The sequence below is a fragment of the Cibotium barometz genome, chromosome 3 (genome assembly GCF_041138505.1).
Source record: "Cibotium barometz isolate CiBa-2024 chromosome 3, ASM4113850v1, whole genome shotgun sequence".
In the NCBI taxonomy this organism is placed as follows: Eukaryota; Viridiplantae; Streptophyta; class Polypodiopsida; order Cyatheales; family Cibotiaceae; genus Cibotium; species Cibotium barometz.
The window spans coordinates 13,742,924-13,765,013 of record NC_141048.1 but is presented as its reverse complement, the minus strand read 5'-3'; the positions used below and the strand labels follow the sequence as shown (position 1 = coordinate 13,765,013).

Genomic DNA, 22,090 nt, shown 5'->3' with positions numbered 1-22,090 from the left:
AGCAAGGCCCTGAAGTTAGAAAAGCAAAGCTAAAGAACTTTGACAAAAGTGATTATAAAGTGGAGGAAAGCAAAGGGAAAAAGGCAAAAGCACAATCTTGGTTAAGCTTTTGGCAAAAAGCAAAGCCCTCTTCAAGTATAAAAAGGCTTGAAACTCTCTTGTAGCATCATGCAGGAGATCGTGGGGGGTGTGTGTGGGCATCATTATGATCATGGCAAGCTTCTTCTTTGCCATCAACACCTTCTCCAACTTGCTTTTCAGATGTACGGTCAGCCCTAGACTTGTATGGGCATATGCGTGGTTGATATGGATGTGTGTATGGAGCTGTACGGACATGTGCGGAGCTGTACGGGCTGAAAATTTCAAAAACCCTAAAAGTGCTCCAAAAACCCTAAAAATTTGCTTTTTGGATTTTATTGCCCGAAAACCATTAAAACAGGTTTTATATTAGTTTTCTTGCCAGAAAGAGCTTTTCCATGGTTTTCTTCATCGATAAGGGTGTAGGAGTTGTGGAGATTACTCATGGGATGAGCGAGTGATTCTTGGACTTTAACTTGGACTAGAATTTGGATTTGGATTTGGATTTGGACCTGGAACTTAAACTTGGACTTTGACTTGAACTTGGATTGGACTTGGACTTGGACTTGGACTGGACTTGGATTGGACTTGGACTTGGACTGGAATCTGGACTTGGACTTGGAACTTGGACTTCGACTTGGACTTGGAACTTGGACTTGGACTTGAACTTGGAGCTTGGAGCTTGGACTTGAACATGGACTTGGATCTAGATATGGATTTGGACTTGGATATTGGATCTGGTACTAGCCGGGTGAGAGATTCTTGTGGGTCATCTGTGTGGTGTGCTCGGCATCAGAGATCTCGTGCCTCGACACACTGACTTCGACTTACGGATTCTACATGGTTATATTTGTTTGCTTTTGTATTCATTGTTGTATTGATCCTGGCCAGCGTGGTAGTGGATTGCTCCTGAATAAATTCCTAAAAGCGGGTGGAGGTTGTTCCCCGCTCAGTGTAGTGTACTGTGCAAGATTATACCTTCTTTCTCTCGCCTCTCTCGCCTCTCTCTCTCTCTCTCTCTCTCATGTTCATTTTGTCCTTTTTTTTTAGACATCCAGAAGACATTGACAGTTGTACATTGATTTGTCTCATAGGTCGAGTTCGGCCTCTAGTAGACGTTAATACAACTTCTTTCTTTCTTTCTCTCTTTCTCTCTCTCCCTTGGACATGTGTTTGAATCTATCACGGTACGTCCCGCTGGGCTTACAACAGTAGTATTAGAGTAGGATTTCTCTTGAAAAAAAGGTTTCTTGGGGTGACATAACCATGGTAAGAAGAGAGGGATACCAAGGGCCTAATGAAGGGAACAATGAGGCCGATCTGGGACTTCAGGATGGGAACCAAGGTCATCAAAAGTCTACCATGACTTTCAGCAGTTCAAGCGATTTCTCAGAGACGAATAAGTCCTTGCTTGGAGAACCAAGAGGAAACAGGACTAAACGACTCAAATATTTGAAGATTTCATCAAGGATCGAGCCACCGAAGCCGAAGCCTATCTTTAGGCCAAAGGAGTCACCATCGTAGAAGGATCTAGAGATACTTGGTCTATTTCTCGTGGAGGAAACAGGGAGGTTATTCCTAGGCCTGCTTTCTCAGATGCAGCTTCTTCGGGACAAGTAAGGGAAAGGAAGGCAAAGGAGTCTTCATCAACTGGCAAGATGGACTTCAAGCCGGGAAAGAAGAGCGCCAAGTTTGATGCTTTTCATGGAAAGGAGGATACCCAAAAAGCTTTATCCTTTGTCAAGCAATTTGATGCTGCTTTTGGAGGTGACGACTACTCCGAAAAGTCAAAGCTTCGCATGGTTTGTATGCATTTGAAGGATACCGCCTTGAATTGGTGGCTAAAAGTAGTATAAGAAGGGACCGAGCCAAAGACGTGGACCGACTTCAAGACTTTGTTCAATAAGAAGTTTCTACCCACAAACTTTGAAGCTGATGTGCAGAAGGAATGGGATGAGGTAAAGCAAAAAGTTGGTGAGAATGTGGCATCATACCTTAACAAATTTTCAGCTGTTTCTTTGAAGTTTACTTCTTATACTCCCATTCTATCACTAATGGAAATGCGTAAGTTTGTCAATGGATTGCAACCTACGCTTATGCAAGCAGTTTACATGGCGGGACTAAAAAACATTGGAAGAAGCTCAAGACAAAGCTTTGCAAGCCAAGGCCTTGGATGGACGGCAAGACAAAGAACGACAATCGGGATTTATCTCAAAGAAAGAAATTTAAAGACCAATCCCCATCAAGAGCTGATTCTCATGAGAAGAAGAATGGGAGTGGGGACAAACCCCCACTCTTTCGAAGAAGATTATCCCTCGAGTAACGTGAAGAATATGCCAAAGAAGGGAAGTATTACCAATGTGGAAACAAGGGACATATGGTTGCAAATTGTCTTGACAAGCCAAAGCAAGAAGCCAGACAAATCGGAAGATCATTAGATTGACATCTTGCCAGGAAGTTTGTCAAGAGGAGATTGCATTGGAGCAGTCTTGTACCATGAGGGCCATGGTGTGGCCTATGAAAGTCTTCAATGAGGATTTCAAGGATTGTATTAGAACAGGTTGTAGAATGGAAATTTTGCGACTTTTCTTGTCATCAAGAAAGACTCTTTAGTAAACCTGTTTATGTGTAACCAAGGACTTGAAGCCAAAAGTGACTACAACACAAGCTTGGGAGAAGCTATTACTATTGGCCTAGCAGAAAGAACGTTATGTTTTATGTTCGAGAATGTTTTGTCAAAAGGTCAAAGTTTGATCGACAAAAGCTAGCAGGATTATTGCACCCATTGAATATTCTATGGGAGAATATTGTTATGGATTTTATCTTTGGATTACCAAAGTCAGGGAATGATGATATATGGACCTTTTCAAGAAACCAAGAAGATCAACCGTGTTATTAGTTGGACCTTTCAGATCACTGGGAGATATATAATGCCTTCCATGACAATTTATGGAAACCATGTACAGGGTTACCCCGAGAGAAGCCTGCATTGAAGAATCCATCAGGGAGGAAGAGTCAGAACAGATTGTGTTTCACTCTGTGAGAAAACGAGAAAAGACGTGGTCAGAAAGTTTCTCTTGGAATTTGAGAATTATTCGCTATTTAATATGAAATGGATGCCAGAGAAGTACTTCAAGGACTATCTAGATATACTTGAAGCTTATAAGGAAGCGGTTGGTTAAGATATATTTGAAGTACAAGTATATCGTCGTCTTGCGATCAAGATAGATTCAAGGGATTATACCTCTAGTCCTCTTCATTGTATATATATATTGGACTGGAATTGATTATTATTCTGCTTATAATGGTTAATTGGACATGCTCTAGTTGGGTGGCAACGATGCCCCATAGCCCAAGGAGCAAGATTTGTATATGGGAGAGGCAATGATGCCAGATGACCCATTGACGGCAACAATGCTAGATATCTTGTACTTCACAGTCAGGCAGTCATTGCGACCAGATGGCCCAGATGACTATTGGATTTTGCAGTCGGGTGGTCATTGCGACCAGATGACCTAGATGACTGTATTGGATTTCATAGTCGGGCGGTCAATGGGACCATATGGCCCAGATGACTATTGATGAATTCTCAGGCAGTCCCGGTGACTAGATGGCCTTGAGCGAGCTCTTGGGCGGTCCTAGTGACAAGATGCCCTTGAGCGATAGTCTGAGCGGTTTTCCTCGGAAGCCAGATAGCTCAGCATGGTTTCCGATGAAACTAGACAGGACAATCCATGAAGAGGAGGATCATTACTTTTGCACTGCATATTGATGTATGTTTGAATATCTTTGACTTGTGTGTTGTTTTTGATGTGTGGACAATGATTGGATTTATGGCATGTGATAGTCCACTAAGCTGCAGACTACCTGGCCAGTACCCGAAATACCTAGTAGGCGCGAATGATGCATACTTGTTTGTTGACTAGCTTGTGTCTAGTTTTTGCAGAAGGTAAGTATACATTTATGATGTCTAACACATGTGACAAGCCATGAAGATGTACCATCAAGAACAAGGACATTGGTCAAAGAAAAGGCATAGAGATGTTGCTAGATGAGCAGAAGGCACCACATGAGGAAAGACTAGATGCACAAGATCACCAGATGGGGCTAGTACCAGGAACATATGGATGTACTTGGAAAAATTATGCATAAACCTGCCCTAGTCTTGGGTGCGGATGACGTGAGTGGGGATGCCATAGCACTAGTCTGCTGTGCATGATGGAGTTGATGCATTGAATCTTTGTGAGTAGACTCTCATGGAGGCAAGGTCTCACTTTACTTTTTTCAAGTTTTAGAAATACCCTGAACTATAAATTTATTGACCTACATTCAGAGGGTACAGAGAGGAAATGCTAGGTGTCATGAGGGAGATGGCGAAAACTGGGGAAATTTTTGAAAGGCGTCATTACGGAAATGGGAACGGCTGATAGATCCTGTGTTTCAGTTGTTTACCACACGTTGGTTGATGATCTTACTTGAAGTGCATGTCTTCTCAAGAATAATGACGCAGGACACGTTGATATACTGGCCTGATGTGCTAGATCCCAATGATGAAGTGCCATCTGTGACTCACTCCATTGGCAATGAGTGGCTTGCCATGTCACTTACTGTTATGGGGGGTCTGGGGCGTATATCCGAGCAGCCTCCATTTCTGCATCTTGGCATCCTGTAATGCTGATGCAACTGTCCCATGGGAAACCACCATATGTTCTCTTTCCCCCGATTTGTTTATATGTATATAATTCACATCCAACTTTGTTGCGTTTGATTATTTTACGAGTTTCAATTGAAGTGCTCCTGTCTATGATGAAACAAGCCCTCTCACAGATACAGAAGGCAAGAATTGATGGGGTGCCTTGATGGGCCATGATCCCATATGTATATGCTGTGATCATCAGGTTCAGGAGTCTCAGGCCCACTACCTCTGGTCGGCACTTGGGGTGCCTTGATGGGCCATGATCCCATATGTATATGCTGTGATCATCAGTCTCAGGCCCACTGCCTCTGGTCGTGTCCAGTGGCTTCCTCTGTTTGGCGAGCAGTGGCTCTACTACTCAGCAGAGCTGGTCAGCATGCAGGTTTCCTCAGTTGGGGATCTGTGTTATGGCTCCTTCCTTGGCCGGGACCACATGTGTTCTTTGAGGGTGAGGGCACCGATGCTGTGCTCATGCTTACGGCGACGGGGTATCGGCGGGGGTACCTTAGTATGATTCCACCAGACGCCTTGCAGATGGAGCATTGGCATAGGGATGATGTTTTTATGGTGATTGCTGCGATTGCGATGTGGAACATTTGGAGAGCTCGTTGTCTCCATGTCCTTAGTCACACGTGGCAATCGACACGTGATACTCTAGTCCTGATTTGGCTCGATCTTATCCGTGCACTGCGCTCCATGTATGATGATTCCTGTCGGCCTTCACAGACAGCTCAGGACAGACACCAGGCCTTCATTCGACGATGGGGGCGCACGGGTCTCTTCTTCAGGATTGTTGGAGGACATGCTAGATGGGAGTACACTCCCCCACAGTGGTTCATATTGCACACATCACATCATCCACCGTGATGTAGCACTGACCGCTCACAGGCTACACGCCTCTCACTGCACAGTTTGTATGCCCCCTCAGTAGGCCACCACTGGCACTTTGGGGAATTTTTCATACTCAGTAATATAGCTCTGTGTTTCCTCAAAAAAAAAAAAGAAGGCAAGAATTGAAGCATAAAAACAAACAGAAAGAAAACTGTCCAACAACTGACCTCCAAGTTTAGCTTTAACATCCCCATCCTTGATAGCTTGATCCAACGCCAAGCCGAGAAGGGTCGCGTGCTTTCCTCCATAGCTTTCAGCAAATATAAAGAGAGGACTTTGTTGTAGCTCTTGATGGTTTTCAAAAAATGCTTGAAAAAAACTGACCAAGTCTGTGGCGACATCCTCATCATTTGTAAGCAGCAAAGATGTATTGTCAACATAGCTGAAACCTTGCATGTGAAAGCCAGGATTACATCATTAATATAAGCATACAAAGGTGATCGATTGATAACAAAACGAGACTCCTAAACACAAGCATCCAGGGAGAGAATTTGTGACGTAAAATGTACTGGGAGGGGTAAGGGCATCTCACCTGTACCAACGGGGCTGTCCTGTTGTCCATACAACAGCAATCAGGAAGGGATGTCAGAAGTTTGAATGTGGTGTGCTTACCCTCTAAAGACATTAAGACCCTCAAGATAGCTTTTAATTGGGCAATAAAAAATGTCTTCGAGTAAGAAGTGTATAGGGATGGAGATACCTGATTTTTTTATATTTTTTATTTTTGGCCAAGCAAGATTATTACCACAAAAAGCAGATCGGCCTTCTGGAGCCATGTATAGGGACGCGGAGTCAACTCTGTGGTCAAAGGACCAATCTCTTCAAAGTTTCCAAGTCCCACACCAGAAGCACCCTGATGCCATTCATGAGGAGCTCATGAACATTGAACTAATCTCTTTAAGGAGCTCATTGACATATGGTGACATTGCCAACATTGTTACTATAAAAAAATACTTACTGGTCCACCTTGGAGCCATAACACCAACGGCCATGATGTTTTGCTTCGGATAGGGCTTCTATAGAGCCACCAGAACATGTGAGCTCCTGCAAAGGTTTACACACCATAACCTTCAAATTAAGACACTCAAGAGCTTTATAAAAGAAAAGGTGAACAAGGCAATTAGAGATCTTCATCTCTCTCTCTCTCTCTCTCTATATATATATATATATAGATGTGTGTGTGTGTGTACAAGCCAAGTACAAATGAGTACGTGCACACGTACACACGTGCATAAACATATACATTGAATTTGTGTAGAAATGTACACAGGCATGATTGTGCGCGAATGGTGAAATGTAAATGTTATAGCTGCTCCCATTACTTTTGAACGAAAGAACCCACCTTGCCTAACCTCAACGTATCCCCATTCCTCAGATCTATCTGTAGTGCCCGATGAAGTGCTCTCATAGCTAGACCCAGCACTGCAGCACAAAATGATAACTGGCCAAATGAAGATGGAAATAAAAATGTGCGGGTTCGATGACTTCATGATTTCAATCCCAATAGCCAAGGCCAAAGTTGGAGCTGTTTTTCGAAGAAATAATTATGACACCCACGAAGCATCAAGGATCCTGCAGCATCTTTTTTTCCAAAAAAAAGAGGAGAGAAACTAGAAAATTCAGTACACGTGCAAGGTAACCTTGTGGATCGTGTGGTGAGTGCTCAGATATGGTACGTGTGTAAAGTTCATATGTTGGAAGGTTTTGTCGTGAGATTAATCAAATTGGCCAACTCTCAAGTCATCTCATTCATAGCATGTAAATGGTTGATTATTTTGATTAAACGAGATGATAACAGATGCTTACCCAGCTGGAATTAGAACCCAAATCCATGTCAGATCCGGTTAGCGACGACCCTTATCAATGCCTTATTTATAGACTCAAAATGGCTTCAGTTTGCAGAAATGACTCAGCTCAATGCGTGACAAACGGCTTCAATTGAGGGAAATGATTGAACCCAATTGGCATTAATCATGATCAAATAGTAGTAATTGAATCGAGGATTGAAGCAATGGCGGAGCTATTAATGAAGAAGGTGTTACAGAAATCTTCCCCTTGTTTTTTCTGCTTGTTTTGTCTGCGGGCAACAACACTGAAACTGTGAAAGGAAAGTACACAGTAGCTAAGAAGGGATTTAGTGATAAGCAGATTAGATTAGCGACAGTGATTAGATGGTTTTTGTATGCTTGCGATCACAAAATTAGTGAAAGTTTTGAGGCATAGGAGAACATGTAATTTGTTTTGCAAGAACTTTTTTTTTTTTGCGTGGTGGTTTGCAGTGGAAACGTGAAAGCATAGGCAATGTCGGGACGATGGGGACACGGGCCCATCTTCCATGGAAGTGGACAAACAATCGATAATGCGATTTAAAAAATCAATGGAGTTAACAAAAATAAGATCATAATATGGCCAATCGAACGGCGAAGCTTCCAACCCTGCTGTCGGAAAAGCTAGCTTCAACAGTGTGGACGGGAAATCTTCTTCAGACAGTGGATGAAACATCTTAATCAACAGGGAAACTAGCTCTGGGTGATGGAGATGATGTAAGGTGACAAGACTTCGGCAGTGGCTATGGCTTCGAGAGTTCTGTACAGTGAGGGTTGGAGCAGTGGCTATGGCGTCGAGAATTCTGCACAGTGTGGTCGTAGCGATGGATAAGCTTGCTAGAATATTTGCCCATGTGTACAATTTTTTATTTCGACCAACTGCAACGGCGGTTGAGTTGAGAGATTGCGTCGCCGGCGACGCCATCAAAACCGACGGAAGTGAGAAGGGGCGGTCCAGCCATGAAGTCCGTCAGCCCAGAGAGAACGTACGCATGCAAAGGCGACGTATTTTGTCGTATTTTATCGTCTGAGAAAAGGATCCGGGCCGGTTGGCCGGCCGTTGGCCGGCCGACACAGCCGTCCTAGAGGATAGCTGTCTGTCGTGGCCCATCAATCCCGTTGCCGTCAAGAGCAAAAGGAAGCCGTTGCAGTCAAGTTTAATCTTTGAGAAGCTTCAAAGCGAGTCAATATTTATAAAGCCATATTTTAAGGCTCGCGTTCCCATGCCAGTTTTCATCGTCCTCGAATCAATGCTACTTGACAGAGCTCTCCATCCATCCATCCATGATCATACATCAATACATTATTGTATCATGATACATTAATACATACATATGATGCATTATTGTATCATTGTCATGTCATCTTACACCCATTGACGCACCATGCCCCCACTCTTGTTGGGGAAAACTATTTTTACCAACCTTACATAAAATCCTCTTCACCATCACTTGTCTTTATTTTGAAAAGGAATTGAATTTTCTTAGTACTTTTACTCTCACTCTAGTGCTCATCCGTCTCACTCTAGTGCTCATCTGTCTCCGACGGGTAAAAGATGTGCACACTTTTGTTTATGCAAGTCATAGGTTAGACTTAGGTGTCTCTCTTTCTCTCTGGCATATTGGGGATGTTTAGAGGTAACCTCTCTCTCTCTCTCTCTCTCTCTCTCTCTCTCTCTCTCTCTCGCCGAAAGAAAATAACCCAGCGCTTGATCGACACACGCCCAACACAACCTTGAAGGGTATCTATTTGCCACACTATTACATGGCACCCCTCGTCATCCCATCATTCCACACATCAAGCATCGTCTTGTGCATATCCTGTAATTAGTGCAGATTAAGAAACCTTGCGCATTGCAAAAAGTTTGTCAACTTACTATGCTTTTGTAACTACGTGGTTGTTGCGAGTTCTTACGATGCTGGACCGCGTTTTGGGAGAGGCCCTAACATTGCATTCATTCAAAGAAGTTATATGTGCATACATCTATAGCAACGTTAATGCATGCATACATACTAACACACATGCGTATGCGAGTACAATCATATTTACATACATGTGTTCATACGTGTTTGTATGTGTGTACACTTGCATGGAGTGTGAGCGCGTTTTCAAAAGCGCACACACACATTGATGTATACACATGTATCCCTTCATAATAAACATAAATACCTTTTTCACATATTGAATTTATTATAATATAAATTCATTATGCTCTTTCTTAATAAATATATATTTATTATCCAAGTACATGTTTATTATATCAATATATATTTATTATAAAAATATATGTTTATTACATATTATATATTCGTTTATATAATAAATATTATAAAAATATAATAAATGTAATAAATGTGATCAACTTGGAGTTGCTTAACCTCTTTCGTAATCAAATCCATGGCTCGAATGGAAAGCTTTTGATTGTAGGCCTCTCATCCAATTCCTTCATCAGTTGCATCCCACCTCTTCTTTGCTCTGGAGGTAACCTTCAGAGGTTGGTTCTCTTCAACAATTTCTTCACACATCCCACTTTTCGTGTGTGCTGATTAGCTGCGGTGATCAATTAGATCACTAAATGAACGATTAGTGAATCACAAGCTTCTTGTGGGCGTAGAGGATATGGCATGCTTCACGTTGTGAGCATCCGATGGGTAGAGTTAGGCACACCACTATAAAGGTCAACCCAAGTCATGGAATGCGCAGCTACGATCGCCGACATTTTTGCAAGCGTGGTCCCAGCGGCGCGGGGCGGAAGGCTTGTTGGTGATGGCGAGAAAGTTGAGAGTCTCTCACTATGCCAAAGAGTTCATCGCCTATTGCCCCCTGCTCAACCTTTTCGGCACCATCTCCGACGACGCCATCCAATAGCTCGCCAACTCAACATCTCCAACAACTTCAGCGGTGAGCTGCTTGCACTCTCATGAATCAACTCAACGGAACAACATTAAAGAGGTTGGCAATGTCTATTTGAAATGAGAGAAACATCTATTTCTATTTGAATTTGAAAGAGGCTGACAGTGAATTAAAGAGTGTGGCAATGATTGAGAGAACGGGCAAAGGCTAGTTTGTGGGAAGTGGCTAAGAAATTTGCCACGTGGAGGAGAAAAATTAGATATAGAAGCTTCGTTGATGGCCTATCGAGAGTGGAGATGGGAAGCAAGAAAATTAATGGAAGGGGAAGTTCTTACACCTTTATACCTCAAAAGCTGGAGGGAGGAATCTTACAGTACCCAAACCTTAGCTTTTTGCTTTTCCCAAACTCATTTTTCTCTTATCCATTGACACCACCCTCCCCCTCCCCCACCAAAACCTGTTGTATTCCTTGCACACTTCATGTCATTGACAATAGATTGAATACGCCATGCATGTATGTATGGAATAAAATATCTATATATTGAGAACAAATTGTCTATGATTTGTATGTGTGTACGATGTATATGCATCTCTAGCATATCGGATTTATCCAGCATATAATACACGTGTATGTATGTGTATCTGCATTTTCCAAGTGGTTCAACCCACCTCTTTTTTGTTCCCCTCCTCTTGCTCATAAGAGGTGAGATTGCAATGCCCTTATTTTATTTTTTCCAGTCACACCCCCTCTCTCAACCTCTTTAAAGGACCAAGTTGCTAATCATTAGGTCTCTTGCATCTTGAAACCTCTAAAACAAATCCGTGATAGTTTTATCAACTTTGAATAAAATCCGACCAATTGCCTATAAGCAATAGCTAGTCTAGACCTTAAACCGAACTGTCTTCTTCAGATTCTGCTCTCAAGAAGGGCTCTTCACTACCATAGGATTGCTAATTCTGAAAAACACCCCCCCAAAAAAGAAAAAAGTGCGCATGTCACTACCACAATCTTTAAATGTGGTTAGCAGCCATTGGATAACTTGGCCTAGTCACTATGCAAGTCGCCTATAAATGCATTGTTAAAAAAAACATTTTCTCAAAAAATTTACAAATTTTCTTCTAAAAATTTTGTAATTTTTTGACCTGGATTTTAACTAAATTCTTTAAAATTTTACAAATGTTCTACTTCAAATTTTTGAAGTTAAAAAGCACGGTTCTTATGCTCTATGCTTTATATATTATACTTAGTAATGTACAAAAAAGTGTGTGTGTATGTGCATATGGTGTAGAGTTGAGAAGAGAGTGTGTGTTTGTGAACCGAATAAGAATATAATGAAACAAGAAGTATTGCATTGAGCATTGATGTCTATGAAGAAATAACCTTAATAAAACACACAATGAAGTTATATGTAATACAATACTTTGAAATTTATGGTTAATACAAACAATACAACAAAACATGAGCAAATTTTTAGCCCTTATTTACAAAAAAAAATTGCATAGCAATTGCATTGCAAGCCCCTACGATTGCATAGCAATTGCATTGCAAGGCCCCTACGATTGGACTCTTAACTACATACATCCAAATACATCCAAGTAAACAAGTATGATAGAAGATATTTGTATAGCATGGGAGTGTAAGCTTCGAACAAAAGTCACATCAATAGCTAAGGTATCCATAAAATAGTCATAGATAAGCCCCACATTTGCAGTAGGGAGGCTTTTAATCTCTTTTTGCAGTAGGGAGGCTTTTAATCTCTTTTTTCAAGTTGAGACTTGAAAGTGACTACCCAATCAATGGGGGATTCTCCTTGCGCACAAATGTCGAGGAAGCCATTTAAATGTTATATGCAAATCTTAAAAGTAGGTGAAGTCTAGGGTAGGGCTCCACCCTTATATTACTTCGCTTCTACTCCACAAATTCTTGCACAACAAGTCAAAATATCGTTCATATCATACATTGAGGAATCTAAGTTAAAGTATCACAACTGTAGAAAAGTGAAAGCATTGTTCGTTCGAAAAAGAAATTTTAGAGTGATCTTTGAATGTATAGATTCACATAAATGATTGTCTTTGTATTTGTATGTGTGTGCGCGCGTGTGTCTCTCCATAGATTGAATAAATACATCCTCAAGCAAGCGCATACCACGTGGAACTCTAGCAGCCATGTGTGTAGCTACAGGGTTTGATAAAATTGAATAAACACATCCTCAAGCAAAGCGCATACCACGTGGAACTCTGGCAGCCATGTGGAGCTCTAACCACCTCACCTACCTCCCTGCCATGGTTCCCTCTCTTGTTCTCCCCCTCTAGGCTCTCTCTCTTTGACCCTATAAAGTGTTTGCGTTTATGTGCGTACGGTGTAGAGTTGGAAAGAGAGTCTGAACTGAGTAAAAATATTACGCACCATAAATGAAACAAGAAGTATTCCCTTGAGCATCAATGCGTGTGAAGAAGTAACCAAAAACACACACAATGAAGTATTATATACTTTATATATATAACAAAAGACGTTGAAATTTATGGTTAACAAAAACAATATGACGGAACATGAGCAAAAATTTTAACCCTTATTTGCAATAAATTTTTGCATAGAAATTGCAATGCAAGGCTCCTACAAATTGGGCTCTTAATTGTATCCATCCAAGTAAATAAGTATGTTAGAACATATTTATATAACATGCACATGTAGGCTTCAATAAGTCCTCCAATTATCATCTTTTCTAGGTGCCTTCAAGTAGTTTTGTTAGAGATTGTTCCGTCTCTCTGGCTCTGCCATGTGGAAGCATGTTATCCCATACGTGTTGAAAAATGATTCTTGACCATGGAATAAAGGCCTAATTAGCCCTTGGGTTGAAGGAGGGAAGCCTCCCCTCCCCCCTTGACTACGTTTGAGGCCGCCTATGCATGTAGCTGCTATCCATTTTTTGTGTTGCTTATGAGCGTTGACCATGGCCATGCTTCAACTCTAATATGGTATCAGAGCGTGGTTCTGCCTTGCTCTTTGTCATCGCTGTCAAAAGCTCTAGCTGCCTCGTGGGCCAAGCCAAGCCCATGCGCCTCTGAGCTTGCCATGTACCTCTGAGCCAAGTTGTAGAGCAAATCCATCACCTATGAGCATCTACAAATCTCCGAGCCAAGCTATCTCTGTTATGGCTCACCCAAACCCTCGTCAAAACACATCCAACAAGAAGATTACTTGGCGAATCGCAACTGTCATGGTGGGGATCTTTCTAATGGTTGAGCTTGTAAGCCTTGAGGTCTCCAAGCTCCACAACTCCTTGAGAATCGATTTCACGGCGCCTCCCCCGATGAGCATTGTCACACCGTTACATTGCACTGTGTACTTGTCCCTCCTCTCACCTCACTTCATGTTGAGATATCGAGCTCAACTAGTGTAATGGCGGACATTGATGATCTACCTGGGGGGTGACAACTTCTGCACTTATTGTTGAGATGTCAAGCTCAACACGAGAGCTAACACTCATGATATGCCTGGGTGACCGTTTTCGCCACTTACATCACTAGCGTGCTTTGTAGGATGCTGACATGATAGATCTTCGCCAGTGATTCTATAACTAGACTACACCAGCAACTAGTCCACCACTGAGTTATGGCATACTTTTTTTTTTGGAAAAACGATCCTTCTATTAGTTAATGAGAAAACGCCATAAGGCTACAAAGCTCACCTCACAAGGAGGGGTAATAAACACAGTGAACACCGGAGCTCCACCCCCGTGTGGCTGGCCGCTCTCTGGGGGGGGGCTACCTAGTAGTACATGCGGGAGGTGAGAAGAGCCAAACTGGAGGCCTGTAGTGCCAAGTGACATGCGGGAGGTGAGAAGAGCCAAACTGGAGGCCTGTAGTGCCAAGTGACATCCTCGCCCCTCGCGATGAGGAAAGGGCCAGGCTGCCAAGTGTGGAGGAACGCCTTGCGGCGACCTCTCATGCGATCCGAGTCGCCCTGAAGTTTCCCCCATGAAGTTTCCCCCAAGGTGTGAATGATGTCCACCCAGAGGGCCTGTATGACCTCCGCCGGTGGAGTCGCCTGGCGGTCTATGGCCTCCCTGCATCGGGCTCTCTATATGTGCCAAGCCGTCATGCTGCTGATCATCTCCCATCTGTGCCCGTCCCCCTCCAGGGAGACTGCCGAAGAGAAGTCTGGCGTCGGAACCACCGCCATCGCCCTGTCAGAGACCTGGATGGTCACACTGCCAGGGACGTCCTCGTATCCAAGGGCCGGGCCGCTGTCCGTGGCCCAAGCCACCGCACCCCACGTCACCATCATCTCACCTGGCGAGCCTGCAAAAACCATCCTGAGAGCGCGCTGCCAGACCTGCTGTGCCTGTGGGCAATCCCATAAGCAGTGCCGCTGCGACTCCTGTGCATGGCCGCACCGAGGGCAGGACGCTGGTGTCTGCCAAAAGCTAGCCAAGCCCCCACAGCCAGTCCTCTATGCACTGTAAGCCAGAGAAAAAGCGTCACCTTCCGGGGCCAAAGGTGCTGCGAGAAGTCCCTAAGGAAGGCAGGGGAGAGCCCCTGTCGCCGCCAATGCTCGGCCGCCGTCGGGGTGCCCGCTATCCTGTGCCTCTGGATCCGCCGCCCCAGCCTCGCTGTGTACTGAAAAAAGGTGGTGCCTGGGCTGGTAGGGGCCGAGTAGGGATCTCGCCAAAGCCACTCGCCTGGATCCCACTGATGAAGGCGAATAAGAGGCCTGCTGTCCCAAGCCCATAATCTCCAAGAATAGTCCTCCCCTATCGAGGCCGGTGAGGGGTCTACATGCCACTGTCTTTGATGAAAGCCGACCACCCGCACCCTCTGAAAGATACATCCCTGGAACTCATCCAAATCTAGTCGGGTCCTCTGAAGCTGGCCTCCCTCTCCCACCTCGAAGGTGAGTGGGGCGACTCTCTCTGCTGAGCCGCAGACCGCTAGAAGGATCTCATGCCGAGTAAAGACGCCCATCCACTGTGGAGGTGGAGGGTCCTGTACTGGAGTCCGCCACTCCCGAGGGATGGCCGCCTCAATGTCCTGCCTCATCAACTCTCTGCCCCTCATCCCGCTGAGTCTCCTCTCCTGAACCTCTAGAGGCAGCTGCTGAAAACATATCCAGTCGTCTAGGGACTGGGCTGGGTCGGAGCTCAACGAGCCCCACGACACGTGAGATCGTGATCCAACCATATGACCACTGGGAAGTCGGATCAAGGGGTTCCAGATCAATGGCTGCCTCAGGCGCTCCTCCTCGGTGCCCGGGGGAGTCTGGAAGAGTGACGGCCTCAGATGCTCCCAGGCCCTCAGAAGGCTAGCTGCAAAACGCTCCTCGAAGCCAAGGCCCACTCCTCTGGATCGCTGCTCTGTAAAGATCCACCTGATGCTGGGGGTCCAGTGGCCGCTAAGAGAAGGAGTGCGGCTGAGAATCCTGGAAACAAGAAACTCCTTCCACGGCTCAGCGCCTGGTAGGAGGCCACGAACCACCAACTTGCCAAGCAAAGCTCGGCTCTGACAAATAGGATCAACTATGCCCAGGCCGCCTCTCTCCCTCGGCTGAGTGATCACAGCCCATGCCACCTTGGCCCTGGCGGGCCCCGCCCATCGCCACCGGACCAAAGAAAATTCCTGATGAGCCTCTGCACCTGGCCAATGCACGCCCGAGAGAAGGCCCAGCAAGAAGTGATGTACCACATGGTAGCAAGCAGAACCTGGTTGGCCACAACCACTCGGCCAGCCAGAGATAAACGAGCGGTACTCCAATACAGAAGCTTCTTCCGAATGCTCAGAAGAAGGGGGGCTATCTGCTGCTCCAGAGATATGTCAATGCCCACATAGCATCCCAAATAGCGCACTGTAGTGCCGGGGGGCAGCCACTGAAACCCATCAACTGGCCTCCAAGTCGGGGGGGGCACAGAACTGACCCACAACCCACACGACTTGTGCCAGTTGATCAAAGCGCCCGAAGCTCTGCAAAACCTGTCCATGGCTGAGGCGAAGCGGCGGAGGTTCTCCTCCCCTCCCTGAAGATAGACAGCAGTGTCATCTGCAAACTCCGAGTCTTGGAGCTCCTCCGAGGTGCGGATGGGGAGCTGGAGGCCCGACAAACCTGTATCCTGTGCCGTCAAGAAAGTGCTCATGGCCTCCGCCACAAAAAGAAAAAGAAAGGGTGCCAAGGGGTACCCCTGCCGCACCGAGCGCGAGAGCTGGAACCTCTCTCCGCGCACGCCTTGTATCAGCACCTGGCTATGAGCCGATGTGTAGAGTGCAGAGACCCCACGGATCCACTGAGGGGGGAAGCCCATCCTCTCCATAGTGCCTTCCAAGAAGGCCCAGTCCACCCGATCATATGCCTTCTCGAAGTCGAGAAGGAGCACTGCCAGATCCTCCTGCCGAAATCTAGCCAAAGCTATAGCCTCCCAGAAAGAGAAGATGTTATCCAGGATGCTCCTATCCTGGATGAAGCCTGTCTGCGTGGAGTGGATGATGTCCGGAAGGTGAGGCTGAAGCCGCCTGCTCTGCTGATCGCCTTAGCTAGGACCTTGTAGGCCGTGCCTAGCAAGGTGATTGGTCTCCACTGTCGAATCTCCAGTCTGTCTCCTCCCTCTTTGGGGATCAAGTGAATCAACCCCTCTGCCATGTTGTCCGGCATGTCTCCCGACTCCATGATCTCCTGGAATGCCAATCTGAAACCCCTATATGCAAGAGGCCCCAGTACCTCTGGAAGAAAGCCACTGAGAGACCGTCCTCTCCTGGGCATTTGCTTCGAGGAAGTGCCTGAAGAGCCGCCTCTAGTTCCGTATCCGAGAAGGGGGAGAGAAGGGAGTGCTGCAAATGGGCCGGCACAACCGGTCTCGTGAAGCTCCAGACTGCCTCCTGAGCCTCTCTCACCCTGTCATCTGCTGGCTCAGCAGAGAGCAGATCCCTGTAAAAATCTGTGGCGATCGCTCGAACTCTGGGGGGATCCACCACTACCTGGCCATCAGCCTGCCGAAGACGCCTGAGACCCTCTCATCTGAAGCGAGGCCCTGTCGCTTCAAAGAAATCTCGAGTCACTCTATCTCCAGCCTGTGTCCAAAAAGAAGCCCGAGCATGGAATTGGAACTCCACCCTCCTCTCCTCGATGGATCTGATCTCTGTGCGAGCTGACTCCATCTGCTCTGAAATCCAAGGGCTCGTAGGATCCCTCTCCTGAAGTCTCTGAAGGGAAGCTAGACTCCTCCGCCGTAGGCTCCTCTCCTGCTCTTTGAAAGCCTCCAGACGGTCCAGGGCAGCCTGTCTGAGCATCCTACTGATCTCCTGCAAACCCCTGTCAAGATCGCTGGCTGCCGATCCTCTCCTGAACTGAAGCTCCTGCCAGACCTGCTCAACTCTGGTCGCAATCTCGGGTTCCTCTATGAGACAATCTGGAATCTGGACGCTCTGGCCTCGCTCTCCTCTCGTAGGGTCCTCGATCTGGAGAAGCACTGGAAAGTGGTCTGAAAACGAGGAGCCTGCAAGTATACCCACAGTGCCACCTCTATCGCAAGCCCACTCATCAATGTAAAACCTGTCGATGTGGGAAAGGTTAACTCCTGTGGCCCGTCTATCCGAGCGCGAGAAAGATAAACTCCCCTGCAACCTGCCAAACTCCGAGAGAGTCCACGGATCCTGGCCTCTCACCTGCAGCACTAGTTCCTCCCAGGCAGCGAGCTCCGGCCCATGAATGGTCTCCTGGCTACCCCCCATCCTGTCCTCTGCATCCTCCAGCATGTTGCAATCCCCCCCTAGGCACCAATGGTCTGCCATGGGGAGGGACTGCCTAATGGTGCTCCAGAACTCAGCTCTCCCGGTCGCCCCATTAGGGGCGTAGAAGTTGAGGAAGCCAATGCGGTCTTCCCCAACCCGAAGGATGATCCACTGCGCTCAACCCTGGACCAGAGTGCCAGAATCCACAACCTCGGATAGAAGCTGTTCGCTGACTGAGATGCATACTCCACCTTGGTTCCCCTGGGAGCCATATGCCGGTGACCAAAAAGTGTGACTCCTGCCTGGCAAGATCTTCCCGCAGGTACGGGTACGCCCGGCAGAAAGGTGGTGCTCCTGGATGAAAAGGATATCTATGGGTCCTCCAACGAGAGTCCTCTGGATCTCCTGGCGAAGTCTGCCCCGACCAATGTAGCAGTAGCAGCGAGGTCCACCAAGACCCTGGATGTTCCATGAGAGGATCCTCATGGATGAGCTATGGCAAGTGAAGCAGCCGCCCACTGGCTCACCCCTCTCAGCCGGCCCGGATGAGCTGCCCTCCACTCTGTGAGTCTTGGGCGCCGGCTTGGAGGGAGAATAGTCACTGTCTGTCCGGGTGCGGAGTCTCTCCAAAAAGAGGGTGATCTGTCTCTGTGTCCAGCCCCACTCCACCTTCGCCCTGTCCAGGGCATAGGCGTGAGACCAATCCTCTGCATATATGTATCTAAAGGTAGGCTGCATCCTTGGGGCGGCGTGGAGGAGAATCAGTAGCACCGCCTCAACTGAGGTGTGGATTGGATCCGCCCGCCAATCTCCTATACCAAACAAGCTCATGCAGGCTGAGTGTAATCGGGTCTGCAATAGGTCCGTGAGCCCCAAGTCATTGAAGTGGTGAGAAAACTCCAGTATCTGATCACGCAAAACTTCCTCTACAGAGTTGCAATCCCATGCTGTGTCTGGGGCAACACTGAGAGGAAAGGAGAAGGCCACCATGCTGCTCACCACTGAAGGAGAACGAGAGGGATGGCACACCACGCAAACTCGCAAGGGCGCGACCAGTGTCTTGAACGGGCCAGCGTCCAGCTGGAGACACCTGAAAAAATCGTAATCCACTGGGAGCCCCATCACTCACGGGGGCCCCCTAGGGGAGGCTGGAGAGAACTCTGTGGGCGGGCGAAGCTAAGATCGCCATCTCCACCGGCCCGGAGTGACGGTGGAACAGCCGCTGAACTGAACTCTGGCCTACCGAGCTGCGCTGCCCCGGGGCAGTGGGTGGTCTGGAGGAGTATCCTGGAGAGGCCGAGGGAGGGATGGTGGCTTGCGGAGAGGAGGGGGGAGAGCGAGGAGAGGATGGAGAGGCATCTGCCAGAGGAGAGGTGTTAGGGGGGGCCGCCGAGGGACCGGCGGGAGGGGGGGCTGGTGGGGGGGAGAGTTATGGCATACTTATCTTGCCAGCTCACTCACTTAGCGTGTTCACAGAGGGTAAGAGCTTCATCTACTCTTTCCCCTTTGTATTGGCTACTACATCCTTGGGAGCTCTCCTTGGGAGGCACCGAAAAACAAACTCCGATTGGGAGCGGAGCTTCAGGACAACTATATTATCCTTTGGACATTATTTTTCGAACTGAAAACACGTTTCAGACGCATCTTGACCTTTGTTTTTCAGTTCGCAGGCGTTTGCATGCACTACAAGTAAGTTTTGACTCTTTGAAGATTTCTATTTTTGGAACTGCAGGAAGGACAATTGGTTGTGCAGACACTGTGTGTACTATAAAGAGGTCTTATAGTTGCCATTGGGTGTATGTATGCGAATTGAGGTCACTGGTTGTGACCCAAGCTGTCACTGGTTGTGACAGTTTGGGTGTAGTATCGTACCGCTGCTGTGCAGAGTGTACAACATTTTGTGTAGGTCAAAACAAAGTGTTGTTTTTGGTGAGTTTATGTTGCAGACAAGATGTTGAATGATGGAATTAACTAGATTGTTGCAGAAAAGCTTGACAAGAACTTCCATGCTTGGAGGTTTAGATTAACAATTTTTCTGATGGTGGGAAAAGGTTATTGAGACTACATTGAAGGTGAACATGAGGAGGTACCGGAGATATCGTAGATTAATCCAATTGCTGTAGATGTAAAAGAATACAAGGAGCAAGAAAATTCAGGTATTGGCTTTCTATTAGTATATAGGATACCGTGTGTTACCTTCCCGTAACGCCGCTATGGGCATTACCACAAGAGGGGACGGCCTCTGGCTCACCAGTGTTACATTCTCGTAACGCCGCTACGGGCATTACCACAAGAGGGGACGGCCTCTGGCTCACCACCCAGCCATAGAGAAAGAATGAGGATTGCCCCTCATCCCCCAGGCTATATAGTGTGTGGCCTGCCGTCCACACTAGCCTGGCCGCCCATGACTCCGCATGGGCGTCCTCTCCCACTGAACCCCGGATATAGCCATCCGGTCTGCCGTCGGTCACACAGGCATTACAGCCTACGTGACATTACCCCCCCTAAGAAGAGTTTTCGTCCTCGAAAACAAACTGGGGAAACCTTTTGGAAATTGCACTACGGCGTTCCCAGGTTGCTACTCCTCATCCCTATCTGTCCATTTAACAAGTACCTTCTGGTACACTTTATGTCGGGTTTGTCTGTCACGATACTATAGAATCTTTTCAGATTTAGTGTGGCTCTATCAAGTCCACCAAAATGTCTGGAGAAACTGCGTTCTCTAACCCGTGAACTGATTTCTTCAGTTTACTGACATGGAAGACAGGATGAACTTGAGAACTCTCCGGTAACTCAAGTTTGTAGGCTACGTCCCCAATCTTCTTAAGGACCTTGAAAGGACCGCAATATCTAGGAGAAAGTTTATCACACTTTCCCGTTTGCATGGTTGCTGACTACGCAGGAACCCTTAAAAATACAAAGTCACCTTCTACAAAGGTCACTTGTCTGCGTCCTTTATCGGCAAATGTGTAGCGCGATCCTGTGCGCTACGGATGCTCTCGCGTGCAGCTTTGAGCATATCATTCATATCTTCAAGGAAATCCTTGACAGATTGAATCTTCTCCTTTTCTAGGCCTACAACCATCGGAGATCTCGGCTGGAATCCATACATTAACATGAATGGTGTAAATCCAGTCGTCGCTGAAAGCTTGGAGTTGTTATAAGCAAACTCCGATATGGGAAAATATTTTTCCCAATTTGATTGTTTCTTACTTACATAAGAATGCAACATATCCTCGAGTATTTGGTTAACTTTTCAGTTTGACCATCAGACTCCGGATGATCTACCATACTCATACTCAGAGTAGTATCCAACTTTTGAAGACTTTCCTCCAAAAATGACTGTTGAACTTTCTCTCTATCCGACACTATATCTGCGGGCAGGCCATATAGCTTGTAGAGATGTTCAATAAAGAGTTTTGCCAACTCTGGCGTTTTTACAGTTTTTCTCGTGGTAATAAACTTTGCCAGTTTAATTCACCTGTCCACTACCACCCACACCGAGTCATTCCTTCGACTCGTCTTGGGTAAACCGGTAATGAAATCCATGGAAATGTTTCCCATTTCCTTGAGGAATCTCCAGTGGACGGAGTAGTCCTCCAACCTTAAGACGTTCATGTTTATTGACCTGGCACTTACTGCATTTCAGCACATAAGTCTGGACGTTCTTAAACAAACTAGGCCAATAAAACTGTCTTTTTACTAGTGCATAGGTCTTCTGAATCCCAGGGTGACCCGCACTTGGACTATCAAAACTATACCCCGAAGGCTCGGCTAGCCTCTCCGGACTAACTCTCGCCTCGTTACCCGTCGCACCTACGGCCAGTCTCTCCGGACTAGCATTACGTGCCGGCGAGGAAGGTGGGCGAGGCTGTGACAAAGTGCATACGCGTACAGCGCGCCAGACCTCTGTAAAGACAGGATCATGCTCACACAAGCCATGATCATGCTCACACAAGCCATAATTTGGTATTTCAACCAAAACCTTAAGGCAAATTTCATGCCTTGATTTTGCATCATGTCATTAGCA

At 46.5% G+C, this 22,090-nt stretch overlaps 1 protein-coding gene across 4 annotated transcripts in view; it reads right to left on the bottom strand.

Annotated features, from left to right (window-relative positions):
• The window catches only part of SCPL51 (serine carboxypeptidase-like 51), a 41,662-nt gene extending 33,727 nt beyond the window's left edge, over nt 1-7,935 (bottom strand). Inside the window, exons 1-6 of one of the 4 annotated variants that reach the window (XM_086773324.1) lie at nt 7,472-7,935; nt 7,008-7,246; nt 6,624-6,709; nt 6,411-6,518; nt 6,198-6,216; nt 5,833-6,054 (exon numbers count right to left, since the gene is read on the bottom strand). In XM_086773324.1, coding sequence (XP_086629450.1) covers nt 5,833-6,054; nt 6,198-6,216; nt 6,411-6,518; nt 6,624-6,709; nt 7,008-7,155 — 583 coding nt within the window. In that variant the 5' untranslated portion in view covers nt 7,156-7,246; nt 7,472-7,935. The remainder of the gene's footprint in view (nt 1-5,832; nt 6,055-6,197; nt 6,217-6,410; nt 6,519-6,623; nt 6,710-7,007; nt 7,247-7,471) is intronic. The other 3 variants (XM_086773350.1, XM_086773341.1, XM_086773333.1) reach the window with 3 other exon arrangements.
• Between the last annotated feature and the right edge of the window lie 14,155 nt (nt 7,936-22,090).